The sequence below is a fragment of the Kogia breviceps genome, chromosome 7 (assembly GCF_026419965.1).
Source record: "Kogia breviceps isolate mKogBre1 chromosome 7, mKogBre1 haplotype 1, whole genome shotgun sequence".
Lineage (NCBI taxonomy): Eukaryota > Metazoa > Chordata > Mammalia > Artiodactyla > Physeteridae > Kogia > Kogia breviceps.
The window spans coordinates 116,905,904-116,920,383 of NC_081316.1; the positions used below are offsets into that span (position 1 = coordinate 116,905,904).

At 41.7% G+C, this 14,480-nt stretch overlaps 1 protein-coding gene across 11 annotated transcripts in view; it reads left to right on the forward strand.

The window, feature by feature from the left end:
* The first annotated feature begins 386 nt into the window (after nt 1-386).
* APLP2 (amyloid beta precursor like protein 2) overlaps nt 387-14,480 on the forward strand; it is a 78,723-nt gene continuing 64,629 nt past the window's right edge. For 10 of the 11 annotated variants that reach the window (XM_059069761.2, XM_067039330.1, XM_067039333.1 and 7 more), the window contains exon 1: nt 392-627. In XM_059069761.2, coding sequence (XP_058925744.1) covers nt 523-627 — 105 coding nt within the window. In that variant the 5' untranslated portion in view covers nt 392-522. Of the gene's footprint in view, nt 628-14,480 lie in introns of all 11 variants that reach the window. The other variant, XM_059069760.2, reaches the window with a different exon arrangement.

Sequence of the window (14,480 nt, forward strand, 5' to 3'; positions counted from 1 at the left end):
AAAACATTTTCAGAACCCCAAAGAGGGCGGTACCCAGAGGAATCTGGAAAATACCCCGCAGGGGCGGGGAGTGGGGCGTGTCCGTATCAGGCCGCTGCAGGCGAACAGACGGGCGCATTGCGGGCAGACAACCGTGCTCGGTTCCAGAGGCCGAAGCACGCCCCCACCCACCCTGCGCACACCCCCGCGTCTCGGGGCCTCCGGGTCCCGGCGGGGGCGGGGCGTCAGCGGCTGGGGGCGGGGCCGGGCGGGGGTGCGAGGCTGCGGCGGCGGGAGGTGCGGGCCCTTCCGTCCCCTGATTGGATGTGGGCTGAACAAGGGGCGGTGTCTTGCGGCGGTTCTGCGGGCCGGCATTGGGCGCTGGATATGGAGGGCGTGGTTTTGTGAAGTCAGTTCCGGTCGGTGTAAAACCCCCGGGGCGGCGGCGAACGGGCTTCAGATGCTTCTGGGTCGCGGTGGGGAGAGTTTCCAAGTCCGAGTGTGTGAGCTTCAGCGCCGAGCGCTAGAGCGACCCGGCGAGGGATGGCGGCCACCGGGACCGCGGCCGCCGCGGCCACGGGCAAACTGCTTGTCCTGCTGCTGCTTGGGCTCACGGCGCCCGCCGCGGCTCTGGCCGGCTACATTGAGGTGGGCACCGGGCGAGCGCCCGAGCCCTTTCTCTTGCGCCCGCGAAGGAGCGCGGCCTGCTGGCGGGCGGGCCGCGGGGGTCCGGGCCGGGCGGGGGGCGCGTCGCGTGGGGCGGTGGGGGTGGTCCGGCGCTGCAGCGGGTCTGGCGCGCCTCCCCCGCCCGCCCCTGCTTGGCGCAGCGCTTAGCGCTGGAGGTCGGGCTGCCTCCGACGCCGCAGAGGCCAAATGAAAGGCATCGGGATTGCGGGGGGCGGCGGGCCGCCCCAGCCTCCATCCCGCCCGCGGCGGCGCCACATCCTCTGGGGACCCCGCGCGGCCCAGACGCCCACCCTGCCCTCCCCCGGGACCACGCGAGCCTCTGCTGTGCGCCCCGGGGCGGCGCGCAGCCCGAGACCCGGTGCGGCTGGGCTCGCTCCGGGGGGCGGCTGTGCAGACCCTGGTCCCGGGCTGGGGCGGGCAGCGCGCTCCCCGCGGGGGGCCGGGGCTTCCCACCGGGGAGCGGCGGATGCGGCCTTTGTTGGCGAGGTGGGCCGAGCCGCGGGGATGCGGGCGTCCCAGCTCGGCGCCGGGGGAGTGCCGCGGTGCGGGGCGACCGCCTCTTGGGCTGCACCGGAGAAGCTCCGCACCCCGCAGCGGGTGTGCCCTTTCCTTCCTGTGTGCCTCCCGCTCCAGATCCTGCGCGCTGGCATCGGGCCTTCGGGAGGAATTGTTAAATATAGCCGTTTGCCGGAGTCCAATAAACAAGGGGAAACCCCTCTCTGCTGCTGGTGTTGCTCCCTTTTGTGGTGGGTTTCAGCGAGCAGGGACGCGGTACCCGTGAATACGTTGTAAAAACTCTTGTCTAATCGTACTTTTTTGGTGTAAGTAGTTTTTCTGCACCTGATAACCCCGTGGCATCTCTGTGCCGGGAGGATGTTCCAGTGCCTGGGCTCCTGGGTGATTCGCTGGGGTCGGGCCGCGGGGACAAGCGGGGTTGCTGAGGTCCGTGGGTCCTGCAGGGTGGCCTGGACGTGGCCGCTGCACAGAAACCTTTCTGTTCCTGAGGGAGACGTGGGACTTTAATTTTACTTGCCTTCTCGAAATAGTGCTTGAACTGTCGGACTGGAATGTTTCGGGTGTGTAGTTTATTTCCCCTCTTCGCTATTTTAAAAATTACAATGGATTTCTGCGTGGTTGGCTAATTTCAGAGAGAAGTGAGACTGGATTTGATTACCTAGGCATTGACTGAGAAGTTTCTAATAAAAACCCACAGTTAGAACGTATTCTTCTGCAGAATGTGTAAATATTTCCACGATTAGAATAAATCTAATCAAGAACAAACCTCCGATGGAACGGCTTAAAACGTTTGTATTCATCCTGCTTAAAGCTTTGATTCTTGGGGGGCCGGGGGCGGGGAGAAGTTTTAAGTAGAAATAGTTAATGTTTATCTATGCATGCTTTTAGATTAGGATTATTTTCGTTTCCACACAGTGGTTAGTTGGATTTATATCTGGTCCCCAATATGGTGTCGCAGGGAAGCAAGCTAGATCATTGGGTTGGCAGGGGAGGGAAGATTTTGTATGGAACGTAGAATTTAACTCTTAGGTCAGGATGTCAAAAACCATTGTTCACACTCTTTTACCTCACTTCTCAGAGGTATGAGTAACTTCAGGTACTACTGAATTCACAAAAAAGGGTCCATCAATTTTGAAGTACATCTTCCTTTCAGGTTTAAATGGAATATTAATACTTGATGCCTGCAGAGAAAGAGAAATGAACAATATCAGAATTAGCTGTTGTGGATTAAATTTGATTATTACCCACATCATTGTTCAATCGGAAAGTCTGGCTAGACGGAAAGTAGGAATTAGACATTTCCCTAAAATGGTTTTTGAATGCTGTGTTATGAAACTTCTCTCCTTTGGAACTGTATTTTTGCCCATACTTGCTAAATTATCTTTCAAATGGTTTTTCCTTTTGTCCAAGAGGCAGAATTTCCTTCATATGTATATAATTTGATTTAGTTTATTTGCTTTCAGGCAAAGCACTGCCTAAGCCTTGATTTAGATGAGAATGGCCTTAATCAGGATTCGCTTTGGGATGGTCCTTATTGAGATTAGCCAAAAGGATTCTAGCCAAATCCCTGATCAGATTGCTTGGCACAGAATTATTGATTGGCAAATCTTGAGTGTTTCTTGGTGTTGACTGAATTAATCTCTTACACCTGTTTAAAAGAAAAAGAGTCTCTGTACTCAGGGTCACTTCCTCTGTTAAATCTGAGACAAGTTCAGTCGTGGGCCTGCTCCCATGTGGGATTCTCAGACGGTATTTGTGCTGAAATTCTGCACTCTGTACAGTGGACATTGAGGCTTCTGAGAGCCAGTTCATTCCACCAAATTTTAAAATGAGTGGGCCCTTTGATAGTCAATTTTCAGGAAACTCAACGTATGACGTCTGAGGTAGAGGATCAAGAAGCTTTGTGCTGATATTTCTGATTGGTGGTGGAGTGGATGTCACATTATGACCTGGACAGATACCAATGCCTCTGATAGGAACATCAGCCTGTTAACCTCATAACCATGTTAAAATCGTTTGATAAATGTGATGAGCTGAGTTTTGGCAAATCAGGCCCTCCTTTCGCGGGCGTTTGGTTTCACCCTCTAAAGCTGGGCTGTCCCACAGTGTAGCCACTTGCAGTGTGGCTATTGTGATTGAGGAATGAACTTTCCATTTTATTTAATTTTAGCTAATTTATATTTAAAAACAAATACTCTATTCGGTGATTGGAAAGCATTTAACTGTGCTTGGAACAACTTGGTATATGAGTCTGCTTTTTAAACTCTTTGATACATTTTATGAAATCTAAATGCAGATCCAGTATTTCTTGTGAAAATTTAGCATCTGAATTGAGGTGTACTGTAGGTGTAAAATGCACACCAAATTTTGAAGACTTAGTATGAAAAAACTTGTAAAATAACTCATTTATAATTTTCATATTGATTGTATTGAAATGATAATATTTTACACATTGGCTAAGTAAAATATATTAAAATTAGTTTCACCTGTTTCTTCTAATTTTAATGTGTCTTCTAGAAAATACAACATATGTAACTCATATATCTACTGGACAATACTAATTTAATTTCTTGCTTAAGGTTGGTGCTGCGTGAGTGTTTTTATGAGCACAATTTTAAAATATGTTGCTATTTTTTCCCCCAATAAAGTCTTGCTTAAAGTTGGTCCAGTATGATCTTAAGAACAATTTTGAATATTTTTCTGTTACTTTTTTCAATTATAATTTTTATCTAGAAATAATTTCAAGCTTACAAAAAATTATAAAAATTGTATGAACAGCTCTTATACTCTTTACCCAGATTCATCAATTTAACATTTCTCCTATTCAGCATTTGCTTTTTCATTCATTTTGTTATTACGTATTTTTTGCTGAACCGTTTTGAGAGCAAGTTGTATACATCATGTCCCTCTACCCCTGAAAACGTCAGTGAGTATTTCCTAAGAACCAAGGAAGTTGTCCTACATAAGCTTAGTACAGTTATCAGCTTAAAGAAATTTAACTTTGATACAATACTTTGATCAAGTCTGCTGTCTGTATTCCATTTTGCTAGTTGAACCAATAATGTCCTTCACAGCATTTGAAAACATTTTTTTTGTTTGTTTGTTTGTTAAAGAGCTTTAGAATTCTTGGCAATAATATGTGAAGGGTTAATTTTTTTCCAAATATAAAAATCATTTTTAACTTATCTGATATTGTTTCAACCCTGGAAAATCAAAACTTAAAAACCTTTCAGGATTCCTTAATTATATTTCTCTTACTGAATTCTTGGGCTTTTGCATTTTCTTTTTAAAATAAGAAAAATTATATAGGGAGTGCATATTCATTGTAAAAATTTTAAATGCATTTGAACAATAAGAAGTGAAAAATAATCTGAGATTGTGTTGTCCAGGGAAATCTCACTGTAAACATTTTGGTGTGGTGTGTATCCTGCTAGAGCTCTCAGGTACATACATTTTATCAAAGTGACACATAAATTGCGTATTGAAGCTGATACCTAACAATTAGTATTTTGAATTGTTCTAAAATGAATTACTGAAAGAAAATAGTTTTCTGTGTGATAAAATGTAGGGATAAATTTTTGTGTAGTAACTGTAAAGTCTGTGGAGGGAGGCCATTTGAGAATTTGAAATCGTCCATAATCCAATTTTCATGAGTTGTTTTTTTAGTGAAATAAACTAGATTACCTTGACTCTTAATTAAATTTCATATAGTGTACCTTGATTTATGTCCTAGGATGTGGAAAGTGAACCATGTAGGTGCATTCAAATAGAAACAAGTTCCAGTCCTTTGTATCAAGTACAACTAATAACTACTTTATTGCTGAGAGAAATTTTCTTACATAAGCATCATGAAGGCTTTTTTTAATGAAACTTTTTGAAACATAACTAAAATCTGTTTTTAAAATACAACTTTTCATTTGTTATTCATCCCACTAGTGTTTGTTGAACACTGCTACCAGGTTCTGTGTTAGATGCTAAACGGTGCAGTAATAAAAGCAACTATGCGTAGGGCCTTTTCCTCTGCAGTGCACTTGCATGATGTGATTTCCAGGCCCTACCCCCAGAGATTCTCATTGAGGATATCTGGGATTCTCATTGTCACAGGCTCCTCAGGGGACTTTTATGTGCAGGTAGAGAAAAACAAACTCCAGCAAACAAAGAGCCAACAGAACTCATTTGGGGACATTATCTTATTTAAGTCCCCAAAAGTCTGGTGAAGTAGGTATTTATTTGTATCCATACCTAAAATGGGAGTCAGGTGAGGCCGAGGGTTCAGGGCAGTGCAGCAGGGCCAGGGTGAAAATTGGTCTGTCATATTCTGAGTCTCTCCCTTGCTCTTTCTTCTATTATTAGGGTATTTTGGTTGCAGATTTCTTTTTACTGCGGTCTACCTGTTTTCTCCACTATCAAAAAACCTGATGTGAACATTTTCTTTAAAAGAAACTAATTTCATAGATGTTGTAATATTATCATGAATCAATATATGCCAAACTGCTGCTAACAGTGGTTATCTTTGAAGGTTGTAATTACAGGGGACTTTGCCTTTTTACATTTTCCATAGGTTTTAAAAAACGTCTAACGCTTTTTAATGTAATAGGCAAGTTCTCTCTTTTTTGGCTGCGTTGTATCTTGGTTGCTGCGCGCGGGCTTACTCTAGTTGCGGTGAGCGGGGGCTACTCTGCGCTGCGCGGGCATCTCATTGCGGTGGCTTCTCTTGTTGTGGAGCACGGGCTCTAGGCACGCGGGCTTCAGTAGTTGCGGCACGTGGGCTCAGTAGTTGTGGCTCGCGGGCTCTAGAGCGCAGACTCAGTAGTTGTGGCGCACGGGGCTTAGTTGCTCGGCGGCATGTGGGATTTTCCCGCACCAGGGCTCGAACCGGTGTCGCCTGCACTGGTAGGCAGATTCTTAACCACTGTGCCACCAGGGAAGTCCCTATCTTTGTATTCTGATAAAGAATTTTAAGGAAAGAAACGGTGACCACTTGTGGGGAATCTTATGAAAATCAGTGTATGGGATTATTTGGAAGAGAAAAGGTTACTGGCACCAGATTTATGATCCTTGGCCTAGTTGATAGACAAACTATTAGGAAGAGGCTGACACAGTAACCAATATGACTGGAATAAGATTGTGGTCCAGAAAAAAGTCAATCAGCATTTGGAGTGGGGCACCTGTGGTGTGGGTTAATTGCACAGCTCAACACAACCTTTCTACCCTGCCTTCCTCAACCTCACGCCTCCTGTGGCTGCAGGATGACTGTTGCAGTTTCAGAGCACGTGCTTTGATTTGATAACATCCAGGGGATTGTGGGACTTTCTCAGAGCACATCAGCACAAGACCCCTCAAGTCTTACTGTACAGAATAATATCAGGTGCTTCCAGCCACACCAGTCAGTCATGGGTGGGGAGGGGATGGTGGCGCTGTGATAGGCGTAGACTGCACACTGGGTTCTGTTGGAAAAGAGGGCTGTGGATGATGGGTAGATAGCAACCCTCCGTCTGCTACCAGGGCATTATCTGTTTGGGAGGTTATATAGCTAGGCTGGCTGGAAAGAAAAAGAATGAATTTATTCTTACCTAAATGATCTGTGAGTTAAAAGTTTGCCGGTGAAATTGAGACCTCAAAGGAACTTCTCAGGTGATTTATCAGGATCTTGGCACGTCCTTTTGAGGGATATCGCCATCCAGAACAGAAAGGCAGGAGTGGAAAAGTATGTGAACATTTGTAGGGGAGGTAATTAGCATAGAGAAGAAGAAAACATGGGATTTAGTGTGGGTGAAGAATGTAAGCATTGTCAAATTTTTATATATTGGCTCTGGAAGGCTAAACAGATGACTTACCTAGGCTGAAGCAGAAGTCTTACCTGGAGAAATGAGCCAGTAAGAGTGTGAAGAGTACAGGACCCTTTAATTATGAATATGACCAACATAGTATAGTAAATATATAAAAGATACTCATATCCACCACCCAGTTCTGTTAAATTTTAGCACTTTCTGTATTTGCTTTAGCCTTTTTTTTTTTTTTTTCCCAAAGAACTAAAACATCATCATTAGAGAAATAAAACATTGTTAGACCTCCTTTGAACTTTCCCCCATCCCATTAACCCTCCTTTCCAGAAGTAACTCTTACCTTGAGTTGGGAATTCAGCATGCCCACTCACGTTTTCGTGTTGAGAGAGACCCCTTTCATCTCTCTGGTTTCCGAAGAAACTTACCCAGGCTAAGGCTTAGAGTTGTAATAAGTATTTAGCAGTGCAGAGTACTAATTGTTTGAGCATATTAGGATGATTTTAGGAGGTAACGATGCTAAGATATTTGAACTGAAAGTAAGGGTAGCCCTGTGCTCACGAAGGTGCCAAGCACTCAAGGCAACATTGCAGCCCTCTCCACCCACATCGCAAGCCTGGAATATTTTTGAGCTTTTAAAAATTTAAATACACAAAGGAAAAAAAGTTATAGCTCAATGTATTTTCGTAAAACATACTTGTGTGACCACTGCCAAGGTCAAGAAATAGAGCATTTCCATCCCCCACTTCCCCCTCCCCCTCCCTCTCCCCCAACTATTAGCCCGACTTCTATGGTGATTATGTCTTGCTTTTCTTTTTTATAGTTTTACCACCCAGGCGTTCATCCCTAAACACTGTAGTTTAGTTTTTCCTGTTTTCTCGCTTTATATAAATGGAATCTTTCAGTATATATTGAGTATCTGGCTTCTTTCACTGAACATGTTTTTGAGGGTCATTTGGATTGATGAGCATAACTGTGGTTCACTTGTTTCCACAGCTGTATAGTATTCCAGTGTATGAAGAAACCACAATTTGTTCTACTGTTGATGGACATTTGGAATGTTTCTGGTTTGAGGTTATTGAGATAATACTGCCCTCTCTGCTTTTTGCCTTTTTACGCTATTCTTAATGGTGTCTTTAGAGGAAGTTCTTAAGTTTAATGTCTAATTTATCAGTTTTATTTTTTTTAATTATGGTAGGTGCTTTTTATGTCCCATGTGAGAAGTTTTCCCCACCCTGAGGACATAGTTATTCTCCTGTTGCCTACTAGGGGCCTTTTGTTTTGCCTCTCACATTTGGAGCTACAGTTTACCTGGAACTGATTGTTGTGTGTAGATATGAAGTATTGGTCTTTTTAGTATTATTACTTTTTCCATATGGCTATTGAACTTGCACCATTTATTGTCAAGTTCTCCTCTCGCTTCTGTTCTCCCATGCCCCTTTCTTGTTAATTAATATCTCTGTATGGGTGAGTCTATTTCTGGGCTCTCCTAATCCATTGATCTCTTCTCTATCCCTGTACCAAGGCCACACTGTCTTAATGACTGTACTTTTATAATAAGGTTTTTATTTTTAAAAATAATTTTATTTATTTATTTTTTTGGCTGCGTTGGGTCTTCGTTGTTGCACACGGGCTTTCTCTAATTGCAGCGAGCGGGGGCTACTCTTCGTTGTGGTGCGCAGGCCATTGCGGTGGCTTCTCTTGTTGTGGAGCACAAGCTCTAGGCACGTGGGCTTCAGTAGTTATGGCACGTGGGCTCAGTAGTTGTGGCTCATGGGCTCTAGAGTGCAGGCTCAGTAGTTGAGGCGCATGGGGTTAGTTGCTCCGTGGCATGTGGGATCTTCCCGGACCAGGGCTTGAACCCCTGTCCTGGAATTGGCAGGCAGATTCTTAACCACTGTGCCATCGGAGAGGTCCCTGTAATAAGGTTTTATAACTACTAGAGCAGGCCCTTCTGCCTTGGTTGTCTTCAGTAATGTCTTGACTATTCTTTAACCCTTTTCTTTCCATTTCCATTTGCCATATTTAGCCAAAAACACTTGTTGGAATTTAGATTTGATTGCATTGAGTCTGTAGTTGAATTGGGAAAAATAGACATTTTTCCAATACTGAGTCTCCCAACCCAGAAACATGGCATATACCTTTATTTAGGTCCTCTCTAATTACCCTCAGTGTTTTATAGCTTTTTGCATAGAGATCTTGTACATCTCATGTTAGATTTATTTATAGATATTTGATTTTTTTAAATGCTACTGTAAATGGCATCTTAAAGTTGTCATTTTGTTGTGGTTGTTGAAATGAAGTTGATATTTTCAAATTGATCATGTATTCAGAGGTCTTGCTAAGCTTGTGTACTAATTCTAATAATTTATCTGTAATTTTGAAAATTTCTGAGTATATTCTGTCAATTGTGAGTTTTATTACTTTCCTTTTATTTTAAAAAATGAGATATAATTGAATATAACATTGTGTTAAGTTTACGGTGTACAGTGTTCTGATTTGATACATTTTTATATTGCAGTATGTTTACCATTGTACCATTGCTACTAATACCTCTATCAAACATAATTATTTCTTTTTGGTGGTGAGAGCTATTAAGATCTAGTCTTTTAGCAACTTTGAAGTTTATAAAACAGTATTGTTGACTGTAATCACTGTGCTGAATGTTAGATCTCCAGAGTTTATCTGCTGTTTACAAATTTGTACCATTTAACAACATGCAAGTTTTTTGTTTGTTTGTTTGTTTTTGTTTTTTTGCATTATGCGGGCCTCTCACTGTTGTGGCCTCTCCCGTTGTGGAGCACAGGCTCTGGACATGCAGGCTCAGCGGCCATGGCTCATGGGCCCAGCCGCTCCGTGGCACGCGGGATCCCCCTGGACCGGGGCACGAACCCGTGTCCCCTGCACCGGCAGGCAGACTCCCAACCACTGCGCCACCAGGGAAGCCCCAACATGCAAGTTTTGATATATAATATTTGCATTATCATTCAAGTAAAAAAATAGATTTTTTCCATTGTGATTTAATTTTTTTACCCACAGGTAATTTAGAAGTACACTTCTTAATTTCCAAAGACATGGAGATTATCTGGTTGTCCTTTTGCTGTTTATTTCTAAGTTAACTGCGTGTGGTCAGAGAATTAGTCTGTATGATTTTAGTTTTTTGAAATTTATTGAGACTTGCTTTATGACCTAGTTTATGATAGAATTTTTGTTGTGTGCCTAGAGAAAAAGTTTATTCTGTAGCTGTTACTTCCAGTGTTTTATATGTATTCTGATCATGCTGTTTTCATGTTGTTCAGATCTTTATTCTTATGGTTTTTTTAACTCTTCTTTTTTTCTTTTATTGAGAAAGGTATGTTAAAAATCTCCCACTGTGATTTTGGGAAAGTTTTTTTTCTCCTTGTCATTCTGACAATTTTTGCTTTGCTTATTTTGAGGCTGTCATTAGGTGCATACAGATTTAAAATTGCTATCTATTCCTGAAGAATTGGAGTTCTCAGAGTTATAGTTTCCCTTGTTATCTCCAGTAAGGTTTTTGCCTTTATCAGTACTTTGTCTCCTATTTCCATCTTTGTGTTTTAGATGTGTTTATGGTTGTTTTTTCTTTTGTTAACTTAGGAGACAGTGTTTGTCTTTTACTGGGCTATTTAGTCCATTTACATTTAATGTGGTGATTGCTGAAGTATTTGGGTTTTCATCTACCTTCTTATTTAGTGTTTTTTGTTTGCTCTGCTGGTTCTTATGTTTCTTTTTTTTCTTTTTTTAAAAATTGAAATGTAATTGGCACACAACATATTAGTTTCAGGTGCACAACATAATGATTTGATATTTGTATGTGTTGTGAAATGATCACCATGGTAAGACTAGTTAACATCCATCACCACAGATAGTTACATATTTTCATGTGTGTGTGATGAGAACTTTTAAGATTAACTCTCTTAGCGTCTTTAAAATATACAATACAGTGTTATTATTTATAGTCACCATGCTGTACATTACATCCCCAGGACTTATTTATATTATAGCTAGAAGTTTGTACCTTTTGACCACCTTCACATATTTTGCCTGCCCTCCACCCCTCAACCTCCGTTTCCCACCTCTGACAATGAGTGATCTTTTCTCTCTATCTACGAGTTCAGTGTTTTTAGAGTCCACATATAAGTGAGATTATACAGTATTTATCTTCCTCTGTTTGACTTATTTCACTCAGCGTAATCCCCTCAAGGGGATTATGTTGTTGCAAATGGTAAGATATCCTTTTTCATAGCTAAATAATATTCGTGTGTGTGTGTGTGTGTGTGTGTGTGTGTGTGTGTGTGTATGTATGTACACAGCATATTTTTTTTTATTCATTTCACTTAATGGACATTTAGGTTGCTATGTTTATTCCCTTATTTAACTCCTTTGGAGGTGGTTATTATTTTACTTCTCTCTCCTATTAACTTTGAAACATATTTGTATAATCTTTTATTTTCCCTTTAGTGATTACTTTAGACATTTCAATATCTTTCACTTAATCAGTGTCTTATATTAATTGGTATTTTTGCCCTCCTTCTCAGTAGAAGGTTATTATAACAGTTTAACTCTATTTAACCCCTCTCAAGATTTTTGCCATTGTTGTTATGTATGTTAATTTCATTTAAACCCCAGAAGACTTCATGCAAGCCATGTTTTATACAGTCAAATGAATTTAGATCAGTGATTATGAACTTTGGAGGCACACTGGTATCATCTGGGGGAACATTTACAAAACACAGGTTGTCTGCAGTCCAATTCAGACAGATTTCATCAAGGTCTCTTGAGGGAGGGTGTCAAGCATTAGTGTTTCTTAAAAACTCCTCTGGTGATTCAAAGATGCAGTGAGTTTGAAAGCCTCTGATTTAGATTTACATATTCTCTTTGTTATTCTTCCTGCCTTTTGTATCTCTGACCTTCGTTTTGGGATAATTTTTTGTCTTCCAAAACACACTTTAGAATTTTCTTAAGGTTGGCTGGTGACATATATTCTTTCACCAAATACCTGTTTTAGTGTCTTTCTTGCAAGATAGGTTCATCGGGAATAGAATTTCTTTCATCATTTTAAAGATCTTATTCTTTATTCTATTCCTGGTCAATATCCTCGTGTTCAATATTATCAATAGCTTATTGGAATTAACTGTCAGATTGTTGTTCTTTGAAGATAATGTGTCCCTTATCTCTGAGTACTTAGTAGATTATCTCTTTGAATCTGATTTTCAGCAATTTTACTATGTACCTAGGTTTGGATTTTTAAAAAATGTATAGTCCCTTGGCATCCTTGGGGAATTGGTTCCAGGACACCCCTACCCCCAATACCAAAATCTGTGATGCTCAAGTCTGTTATATAAAATGATTCTAGTATTTGCATGTAACCGTCGAATATCCTCCTGTATAATTGCAGTCATCTCTAGATTACTTAAAATACCTAATGCAATGTAAATGCTATGTAAATAGTTATAAATATAATGTAAATGCTATGTAAATAGTTGTAAATATAATGTAAATGCTATGTAAATAGTTGTTGGCCTGTGGCAAAGTCGAGTTTTGCTATTATGAATTTTCTGAATTTTTTTTCCCCTGAGTAGTTTCAATCCATGGATACACAATCTGAGGATATGGAAGGCTGACTGTCTTTGGCTTGTAGAGCTCCTTGAATCTGTGGTTTGATGGCTTTCATCAGTTTTAGACAATTATCAGCCATTATCTAAGTATTTAAGTATTTAAATATTGTTTCTGCCTATTTCTCTTTTCTCTGGGACTCCAAAAACAAACATCGTAGAAACTGTTACTCTGTCCTGTGTGTTTTTCCATGCCTCATTTGATAGCTTTTCTTTTGACCCATCTTTCGGCTTACTAATGATTTCTCCAGCTGTATCTAGTCTACCATGAAGTCCCATCCATTGAGTTCTTAATTTTAGTTGTTGTGGTTTTCAGTTTTATAATTTAAAATTGTTTTTTTAATTGTTCCTAGATCAGAGATGAAATTCTCAATTTTTGTCTTCTGTGTCTTTGAACATGAAAAGTATACTTGGAGTCTCTGTCTGGTAATTCCTGTGTTTGGGGTCCCTGTGGATCTTTTTCTGTTGTCTGTTTCTGCTGGTTATTTATTCATGTTATTTTGTTTCCTTGTTTGTCAAGTTATTTTTGATTATGAGCCATACATTTTATTTACACAAATGCTTATAGATTAATTTAAGGCCTAGGCTAATGTTATGCTCCAGAGAATGTTTGATTTGCTTCTACCTGGAGTTTGGTTAACTAGATATCCAGGATCTCTCATTTCACGGATTGAGAGGATTGGAAGTTGAGCTGTAGTCTCTGTGGAGTCCTGTCAATTCTGGATTACCCTTCTAAGTTCAGCCTGCATTGGGCTCTCAACTCCAAACCACTAGTGTATTTCCAAGTATGTTTACTTTCTCCTCTCCCTCCTGCCCTGGACTCCAGTCCCTTTCCCATTGGTCCTTACAGGCTGTTAAAAGCACTGCTCAGCTACTCCCTTTAGGATCTTTCAGCATCCCCAGAGGAAAAAAGCCCTGTGAGCTATATTCATCTCCTTGGACTTTCATCCTCCTCTGGTTACTGACCTAGGAAATCTTCACTGTCTTTTTAGGTCCCTACTGCCTTTAACTAAGTGCTTTTTAAAAAATATTTACTTGGGCTTCCCCAGTGGCGCAGTGGTTGAGAATCCGCCTGCCAATGCAGGGAACACGGGTTCGATCCCTGGCCCAGGAGGATCCCACATGCCGCGGAGCAACTCAGCTCGTGTGCCACAACTGCTGAGCCTGTGCTCTGGAGCCCATGAGCCACAACTGCTGAGCCCGCGTGCCGCAACTACTGAAGTCCGCACACCTAGAGACCATGCTCCACAATGAGAGAGGCCACTGCAGTGAGATGCCCGTGCACCACAGCGAAGAGTAGCCCCCACTCCCCACAACTAGAGAAAGCCCGTGTGCAGCAACAAAGACCCAACACAGCCAAAAGTAAATAAATAAATAAATATTAAAAAAAAAAAAATTTCCTTATGTGGCTGCGCTGAGTCTTAGTTGCCGCACGTGGGATCTTTGTTGCTGAGTGCGGGATCTTCATTGTGACATGTGGGATCTTTAGTTGTGGCACATGGGATCTAGTTCCCTGACCAGGGATCGAACCCAGGCCGCCTGCATTGGGAGCGCAGAGTCTTAACCACTGGACCACTAGGGAAATCTCTAACTAAGTGCTTTTGAAAAATATTTTATGTTGCTTTTCTAGCTGTCCTCATCAGGAGGGTTGGTCTGAATTACTAGTTGACCATAACTGGAAATTAATTCCCTTGAAATTAGATATCTACTGGGAGTTTATAGAGAGAACCTGTGTTACTTTAGGTAGCTGGAGAAGAAGAATAGCCAAGCAGGAATAGAGTGGCAGATTCTGGTGGTGGTTGGAGTGATAATAACAGTGATAGTTATATTTATGGTGCAATTAGTATGTATAGTGTTTTACATGTACTCACTGAAACCT